The sequence below is a fragment of the Crocodylus porosus genome, unplaced genomic scaffold, assembly GCF_001723895.1.
Source record: "Crocodylus porosus isolate Cpor-Errol unplaced genomic scaffold, CroPor_comp1, whole genome shotgun sequence".
In the NCBI taxonomy this organism is placed as follows: Eukaryota; Metazoa; Chordata; order Crocodylia; family Crocodylidae; genus Crocodylus; species Crocodylus porosus.
In genome coordinates, this window is record NW_017728906.1 from 147,397,399 (window position 1) to 147,407,069 (window position 9,671).

Genomic DNA, 9,671 nt, shown 5'->3' on the forward strand with positions numbered 1-9,671 from the left:
CTCTCTCCTCATTGCATCTATTAACATACAGCCTTAGCATTATGCCCTGAAAAATAAGTGGTTAAACTGTAGTTGTAAAACTGACTGGATCCATGTCTCTGATCCAGCAATGTGTTTGGATAGCATAGCCAGATGAGCTTGCAAATTTGAATTTAACTTCTCTGCTCATTGATGTTTTCAAACTTAAAACAAATCATGTATCGCATTAGAATACCTCAGTCTGAAGCTAATCAGCATTGTGTAGAAGAATACACAGTGTTAAAGAAATAATAGTAATACAGCCTAATTTCCCTCATATAAATGTGTTCTAAAACTAATGTGGGCAACTAACCTTAGAGAACAATGTTTTACAGAGAGCTTATTAATGGCCTGTGTAACTGTTTTGGCTAACATAATGTTTGTTGTGTTAATTAAGTGTTAACTAGAGAGATTTCTAAGATTAGATGTGCATGGTGCAGTAGTTATTATTGAGATACATTTTATATGCTGATTTTTATATTCTAGTTAGAATGGGAAGGGTTTTTTTCTGCCTACAACTGATAAATTGCTGTTAGTAACAGCAGAACAAACTTAGACGTAGTATTGCTGATCCTCACATGGTTAAAAGTGCATCTGTTGAAGTATATTAATTTTGATAGCTTTATTGAGGAAACCGGAGTAAAGCTGAAAGTACGGCTGCAAAGCAAAGATCCCCAACTTGCATAGATACCTTCTCACATTTATTGCTAACTTGTAACCTGCATGTAAAATGGAAACTCTGTTTTTGTGGAAACACCACTTTTAACCTTTCCTTTTGCTGGCACGGCAGTTCTATTCTGTCTTCCACTCTCTTTGGCCTAACCTTTGCTTGTAATGCATTTGAGCATGTAGAAATTAAGGGGGTTTTGCTCTTAACTTTGGTAGTTCAAAAATGGGGCACAGATGAAGTTGCTGCTTGGCTGGATCTGCTCAGTTTGGGAGAGTACAAAGAAATCTTCATCAGCCATGACATCCGAGGCTCTGAGCTTTTACACCTGGAAAGGCGAGATCTTAAGGTATTTCCTTTGTGCTACTTTTCTGCTCTTGAGAATTTTCTTTGATAGAAACAGAATAAACCTTTCCTCTTTTCTTGCTCCTTTTATATGCTTGTAGCTTGGCTTATACTGGGCATATTTGCAATAAACTAATATGCACTTCCCTGTGGCCTGAACTTCCTATCTGCTGAACTGTATTTTTAGTCAAGTATATCAGTGCAGTTGAAGATTTTATTCTCTTGTGTGTCACACAGAATGATGGTCAGCAGGTTTAGTGACACCAGTGTGTTTATATTTGTTAACAACATCTCTGTTTTACTTGGGTTTATTAAATAAGATCTGTGTGTAAAGTGAAATATCCATAAGCAATTTATTCAACCAGTGATGATGATTTTAAATATATCTGGTGAGCACTAAAAGTTCATTTTGGCTATATGAGCACAGTATGTCAATAGCTATTTGGGGGTGAAGGGGGAGGGAGAGAGAAACAGTTGATAGACTACCATTTACATCCTTGTTTGTCAGGTAAATAGCCCCATCTTAACAACTTTTTTGGTCCCCTATTGTTCTAGTTATAACTGTGCCAAAAACCAAACAACAACCAGCTCTCCCCCACACTCCACAAAACAAGTTTTCTTTCTGTGATCATTTTCTACAAAATCTAAAAACAGTTCCCTGTTGAAGTTCGATGAAATGGGATCTAATTTTTGCAGAAAGAAAAGCTGGTTAGCTGAAAATAGTAAGTAAGCAGATGACAATTACTTTGCAGTTTGAAGTGGTGCTTGCCTGTCTTTTTCAGGAACACTTAAGTGCATCCATTTTATGTAATAGAGATACTATCCTTGGGGATTTGTTAAATTACTTTTTCCTGGAACACAAGTAATGCCCTCTTGATAATGTGTTTTGAGAAATCTGCATGCAACAAATTGCAGCTCTTATTGCATAAGATAGGAAATAAGATATTGTATAAATTGCAAACATTTACCTCTAAAGCCCAAACCATTGAGTCTGTTGAATCTGAACACTACTGCAGATCTAGGCAAGTTTCATGCAGATATACTATTGAAGTGTTGCAAAAATAGCTACTGTAGTTCAACATTCTTCCTTATAAGGTGGTGATGACATGATTTATATTCTTATTTTACCTACCCTGAGCCTCTTCGTATCCCATGCTTCCCAAAGGCCTCACAGACACCAATGCACAAGGGTCAATAGAGAACCATGCAGACAGTACACTCCAGAAGATATTTTGACTCTTCTGAATAGATATCAAATAATTCAAAGTTATATAGGAATCTGAATGTTCCTTAGGCCTGATTTTGTCAAAATGATATATATGAAAAATTGAACTCTCTAGAAAGAAGCATATCTCAACATATCAAAACTGTGAAAGTGGACTGAGAATTACCCCATGCACAGGGAGTTCCTTTGGCTTTGTGCAAGGATCAGTTTGGTTGTGTAATCAAAAGTCTGATACTTAACCAAGCTAGATTTCTTCAGCAAAATGATCATAAACTTACTAACTCTGTTGCTTAGATAAATAATGAATGAGCTACATTTGGTACAACTCAAAAGTGTGATAGACTCAAATTGCTAAAAGAAAGCCACGGAGACTATCTTGTGACCAGTCTTTACCTACCCATCTATCTAATAATTTTTAGAAACAAGGATGCAGATTTAAAATCACCAGATGCAGCTGATTGAGAGGTCACTGTCCAAAAGACAAGAATGGAGGGTGAGAAGGTATCATGTTTTTTTGCCAGGATATCCGTTGTTTTCCAGTACAGGTGCTCATGATGAGCCAGGCAGTCTTTCTGGCCAAACACAGCTTGTGCTGTTTGCATTATGTCGTCATATTTGAATAATTTTATTCAGCACTAAGTCTGTCTTGCAAACCAGTCTGATATAAGCTCTGAATTGAGAGAAATCATTGAGAGTGACTGTTGATCTAACTTGGATTACCCGCCAGTTATCTGCAGTTGCTCTGCTCTGTTTTGCAGACTATCTGCAATGGATATCCTGCTCACCTCGCCTTTGATGCAGGAAACAATTTGTGTTTGTTGCCCACCTTTCTCTTTTTTGGTCAAAAGGAAAAGTTATCAACAGCCCCAGCACGAGGAAAACCCCCTACAGCTGTGTCCAAACGAGCATGGCTATGCAGTACATGGTGCTGCAGACATGTCTGTGGTGCCACATACTGAACGTTCAGCTGTTCTCTGCATTGCAAGGGAGCAATGCAGGGTAGTGGTGGGGGTTGGACCTCTGGCTATCCAGGGATCAAAAAACCTGTGCATACAAAAAAAATGGAGTAGTGCATGAGGGGGCAGCACTCAAAACCAAAGCTGGGCTAGCTGGAGCCATGCTCTGGCTGCCAGCCAGGCTCTGTGCAGGAGAATCACTGCTGCTGCAGCCCCTGAAAGCACCCAGGACCCCAGGTAAGGCTGTTGGGGCCAGCCCAGCACTGGCCTCAGTTTCCCCTACTCCACCTGGGGTAACCTGCTGCATAAGACCTGCTTTCTTCTCTGTCTAGCACCACAATGAATCAGAGGTAACTCACTAGACTGAGGAATCTCTGACACCTGCAGTTTTTCTCTGCCCTAGTTAGGGTCTGGCTCCCACTTAATGGGATCTGTGGGAGTTGTCTAAAATGGAGTACACCTCCAAATGGTGGCAAAGGTCTGTCAGCACTCTGCCTCTTTTGCCTCTTTATAATGCTCTTTCACTGATCCCATATGCCTGATCTTAGTTGAAGGAGGGAGTCTTAATCCTCCCCCTTCCACACCATCCCCAAAATCACTTGCTGCTTTTGAGGTGGGGTAGGCAGCAAAACATGGAGTGACAGTGTTACAGAAGTTGCAGCAAGTTGGTTTATGCTGAACTTGAGTTCTGTCTCTGCTCTTCAAGAAAACTCCCTTAGAAAATCATGTTCCCATATGATTCTCCTATAATCTGGGAAGCCATAGGATGAGATAAGAAACTATGGCATCCCAGCTGATATATACTTTGCCAAAATAGTCTGGTTGGCAGCTGCTGTGCTATGTATACATTTTTGGAGGAGGTATGAATAGGTGAAAGCAGGTTGAATTATTGCAATGCTGCTAATCTAAATCCCCCACTTTGCCCTTAGGAGGATAACAAGTACCATATGCTCGATGCATCACTAGTCATTAGTGATATAAAACAGTGTAAAGAATAGCTTCTGTTTAAACAAGCCATGTTGTTGCAGTGGTTCTGGCTTTATAAGTGTTTATGGTAAATACATTTACAATACTTTTTTTGAAAGTTGCTACGAGAAGAGAAACGTTATAAGAACTTTTATTGGGTGGTTCTTACCTGTTTTTTAATGTCTGGAGTTCTTGCATCTGTCTTGCTATAACGATACGGTGAACGTATGGGTGAGGGGAAAGGGGCATAAGGAGAGAAGGGCTGAAAGGGCATCCTGGTGTTGAACCATCCTTGAAAAAAATGTGCTGCTGTTTCCCTTCAAGTACTTGCAAGACTATCAACTTTGAAAAATCCATGGGGCAAGCCAAATTTTGGTCAGATGGAAGCTTTATTAAGTAGATATGAATTGGGGATAGATGATACAATACTTAAGGTAATTAACTTACACTTGTTTTAGAGCTCTGCATTTCTGCAAATTATTTCCAATATGTCTCTATCATAAATGCCTCCCTTAGGACAAAAGTTAGAGCAAAAGTATCCCTGCAAACATTTTTGCAGTAGTAAGTAGTTGGGAGTTCTAGACAGTTTTTAGCATGTATGGTTTCTTCCCAGCATAAAGATTTGGGTGAACTTCCACAGTGAAATTTCTAAGCTTCTTCACATTTATTTATAGGAGTGGATGTTTTTCCTTTGTTTTGTTTTGTTTTGGGGGTTTTTCTTGAGTGCAGCAGAATTTAACTGAGGGACTGCCAGAGCTGTATTGCAATTGAGCATCTGCTGTTTTAATCTAAATTTAGTTCAAATTATAGTCACTTCAGAATAGAATGGAAATAAAATCTTGCTATCCATGACCAGGGGCAGCACTGGGGGGATTTTGGGGGGAGGGGGGCATCTATAGGCACTCCAAAATTTGTCTTAGCTTCCCCACAGCCACCCCTCCCAGCACTGTACCTCCTCTCCAGTCCACTGCTGCCTGCCCCACTCTGACTACACAGTTTTCTGTGTAGTCCATAGCCCCTTGCCCCCTACAGGAAGAGACTAGCACCACCCCTGTCCACAACTAATGAAGCATGAATTTGATGACCCTTGGCCAAGGTTGGTGAAAGAGTTGATGTCTAAAAACAGTACCATATGATCCTTTCCTCCTCATCAGCCCTGAAAAAATTATTTAGCAATGATCACCTATCAAAAATCATAAAAATTAGGAGCCTCTTTGCAGAAATAGGATGCATTTCTTTCTAACTTTAACCAGAAATTGAACTTGCCTTTTTAAAGGTGAAGATAGTTTAATCTGTTAAATTTGTACTACCTTACATTTAATATAAAACAAGGAATTTGTATCCATTTTTATACGACACTTTTCTTGCCTGAGGTGGATGAATGGAAAACAAAATGATACTGTAATCTGTGTCAAGTACAAATGATCCACAATGAAGATTTCCCCAAGTCTTTTTGGTGGTTGCAAAAAATTATATGTAAACTGTGCACAAAGTCTGTATATCATCCTATATCCTTACTATCATTTTTACAAGAATTAGTTCATGCTGGTGCTCTTTCCCTTTTAGCTGTCCTTTCCAGGGAAAATTGTCATCTTGAATGGAAAGCATTACATTTAGAAATGTTAATGCGTGGTATTTTATTCACATGATTGTAATCTATGCACTTAAGCCTATTATTTTTCAATAATTTGAATATTCACAGCTTACACTTTGTTTGGTGGCATTATCCTAATGATTCCAAATGGAATTTCCAGATGGGTGAGCTGGGACCCATGTCGCTTGGGTGAATTGCTTCAAATCCCACAGTCAGTGAAAGAGTCAGGAATCCCATTCTGACCCTTAGACCAGGAAGAATTCAACATGGATGAAATGCCTTACTGTTTCATTTGCTATCACAAGTATAAGCCCTGTACATACAAACAAAAACACATAATTCTTAAGTAATCTGGGTGGGTTGGAGGGTGGGGGGAGTTCTTTTCCTAAAGGTTCTTCCTATTGCTCCTTCTCTACAGGTGAATCACAGAAAATATCACCAACAGCATTTCAGCTGATGATAATTTTCTCACATGGTACAGATAGAGATTTGTATATTGTGTGTGTGTGTACACGTGTGTACTTTCCTATTTTCCTTGGGGGTGTGAATTTCATGTCTGTCAGAAATGTTCCTTTAGCTCTCTAATTGTCAAGTGTGTCCATATTAGGGTACTTGCCTTCCTATAATAAGACAATCAGTTACTCTATTGTTCTCTGAAGGGAAGTTGTCCGACATCCTGGTAAACGAATATCCACTTACCCTTGAGAGATTGGGGTTATGTGTATTTGCTGATTTTAAATAGGTATTTGGGGGCCACAGATAAAATTGATGGAGAGAAGCTCTGATTCATCACATGCTTTGAAACCCATGGTGGTTTTGTTAGAGAGGAGGAGGAGATTGCACAACTTGAAAATTGACAAACAAAACATCTGCATGTAGAAGGCAGGTGAATATAAAAGTAAGAGTTTGGGTGGAAAGGGGTAAAGTTGTATCTTCCAATAGCACTTATTGCAGGTAAGTAGCTTACCAGTGCAAAACAAAGAAACTCCAAATGTTGTGGGCTATAACATGCACTTTTTGCAGTGTTTGGTAACATTATATATATTTTGCTATATATACGGAATCACTTCCAGTTAATGCTAAACAACTTGCAATGTTAACTAGTGGTGCACTGATAAAGATTTTATGAACCAGCCCTACTGGCCAGTACCTATCTAATAGCCAATATGCAGCACAACAGCTTGTAAAGCAGCGTCCAGCCAGTAAGTTGGAGGTGGGGGTAGGGGAAGGGGCATGGGGGTGCAGATCGAGGCCCCCACGGTGAGGGAGGGAGGGAGTGGGGCAGGGGCAGGCAGGTGCTGCCCTGCCAGGGCAGGGCAGAAGATGGAGCCAGGGGTGGCTTGTTTGGGGGGCACGGGGAGGGAGGGCAGCTCTTGCCACTGTGCATACCCTGGGGGAGGCACAGGGGGCATCTGCCCCCAGATTTGTGTGGGGGGCAAGGGTGGACTGCAGGCTCAGGGCCAGAGGCTGTGCTGGCATTTTCCTGGCAGGGGGGCTGGTGCTGTGCTCAAGGTGGGCAGGGCTGGCAGTGGCAATGTTGGGAGGGAGAGGGGCGTAGTCTGCCCCATAGCCACCCCTCCCAATGCTGCCACCACCTACCCTGAGTGCAGCCCCAGCCTAGCCCCCCTGTTGGGAAAAGGTTGCCACAGTCCCTGGCCCCAAGTCCACAGTGGGCAGCCTGCCTTTGCCCTGTGCACAAGTCCAAGGGGCACATGACCACTGTGCCTCCTGCGGGGTGCACACAGAGGTGGGAGCTACCCCCCCAACCAAGCCCTCTCAGGTAAGCCGCCCATGGCTCTGTCCCATGCCCCACTCAAATGGGAAGCACCTGCCTGTCCCTGCCTTCCTCATCATGGGGGCCTCGATCTGCACCCCTACGCATGCCTCTTCCTCTCCGCAGACTTACCAGCCAGATGCTGCTTTCCAAACTGCTGGGCTGCATTCCTGGCTGTGTGCATGCTGCAGCCGTGCACGTGTATGTGGTATTTATCAGTGATATTATCAGTTACACTGGCCAAAAAAAGCTGATTGCCGATGATGTCAATTTTTCTTTTATCGGTGCTGATCCGATATGGACCGATATATCTGTTCACCTCTAATATTAACTACATTTCTAATTGTCTGCTGCGTGCCTGAAACCATTGTGTTTCTCTTTACTAAATAAACCTTCCTTTTTTTCCTATCTTTTTTTAATAGGACCTGGGGATAACGAAAGTGGGACATATGAAGCGAATTCTCCAGGGAATTAAAGAGCTTAGCAAGAACACACCTTTGTCTGATGTGTAATTATACTGGTGCTATCACTGGAAAGAGGAAGAATTGCTAGTTTAGCAAAGCCATTTGAAGGCACTTTGCTGTCTTTGTAGTTTACTATATGGATGAGTAGGCACTGGTATACCATGCAAGTTAATATATCTGTATTCTTGTGTGGGGAAGAGCCTGATGTATGAATCTGAGAGGTTTTGTGCCAAAAAAGAGGTTATAAATTCCATGATAATGTTTGCTTAGTGTTTAAACTTGACTGGTTCAAATAAGCACATTTTGGTTAAGAGATCTGTGTATGGTGAAATGTGTTGCCTGGAAAGTGTATTTAAGAAACAATTGCTTTGCTTTAGGTGGCCCAGTGTGGCTCCTTTTACAGTACAGTAACATATCACTGTACAGCATAAGGTGGTCTCAATATATTTGAGGCACAGCTGCCCTAAAAGGTTCTGTACAGAGATGGATCATTTTTAGTTTTGCATGTGAACTGACATTGCCTCAGGTACCTAGCACTCACTGGCCAAGGAATATGGTTAAAGACAACTTGTATACCATGAATGCAAACTATAATGCATGGTATGCCTGCTTGAATTGTCCGTTTTTCTGTTGCATGGCACATCTGGTATTTTAAACACTTGAACAACTTTGATATCAGTTCTAATAAGATTTAATTTATTACTACTTGTACGTCATTTTTTTTTTTTTTGGTTATAGCCACTTTTCTATTCATTCTTCAGTGCTGTGTTTTACTTAAGTATGTTCGGTGGCAAAGGACTTGTGGGTGTGAGCACTTAGCAACTCTGCCATATTCAGCAAATAATGTGCATTATATATGATTGAAACGTTGTATAGTTAGATCTTTAAATTTGCCATGTACATTAGGTATTTCAGGTCATTAATTTATGAGTGTTTTGGAAAACTGGTACCTCACAAAATTTATCAGTTGGCTTGTCACATGGAAAATCACAAAGATTTTTTCTCTTATGATTCATTTAACGGATTTCGTTGGTTACCTTGAATATCCGTAGCATATTTGAACTGTTAAGAAGTAACAATGCTACTTAATTTATTGTGCAAAAATGTTAATGCGGTCCTTATTTAAGTGAGCAGCAAATTCATTTTACATATCCTATGTATGAAAAAGTCAAAAAAAAGTAACAGCTATGTCAATTTGTGGGGTAAACTTTTATTCATACTATTTTAATAATTTCTTTTAAAGGCTCATAAAATACCAAAACATTGTGCATAGCTCATCTGCATAGCTATATTCCACCTATTTCTTGTTACTGCATTGGTAGGTCATACAAGCAGATTTAGTAAATGTGGTAATACTTCCCGAAGCACAGAATGAGCAAAAACATGTCAGTTAAGAAGGAATGTAGTAATATGACTTAAACAAGAAGTAGCTTCATAATTGACGACTTAATTTTTCACAAAGTATTTATAATAGAAAACAGAATGTAAGTATCCATGGAAGTTAGAATTACAGGAAAACTACTGAAGTATTTTTAGATAATGTGTTGATACAAATTTGTGTATGCCTATATACAGTTGTAAGTAAATTCGTATAAAAATATATCTCTTTGCTATTTGTGAGAATGTAAGATCTTGCCAGCAAAAGAGCCTTGGTTTTTATTA

At 40.3% G+C, this 9,671-nt stretch overlaps 1 protein-coding gene across 2 annotated transcripts in view; it reads left to right on the forward strand.

The window, feature by feature from the left end:
• Positions 1-9,187, forward strand: part of DGKH (diacylglycerol kinase eta) — a 254,374-nt gene extending 245,187 nt beyond the window's left edge. The window contains exons 29-30 of one of the 2 annotated variants that reach the window (XM_019529850.1): positions 904-1,034; positions 7,968-9,187. In XM_019529850.1, coding sequence (XP_019385395.1) covers positions 904-1,034; positions 7,968-8,057 — 221 coding nt within the window. In that variant the 3' untranslated portion in view covers positions 8,058-9,187. The remainder of the gene's footprint in view (positions 1-903; positions 1,035-7,967) is intronic. The other variant, XM_019529851.1, reaches the window with a different exon arrangement.
• Positions 9,188-9,671: the final 484 nt, after the last annotated feature.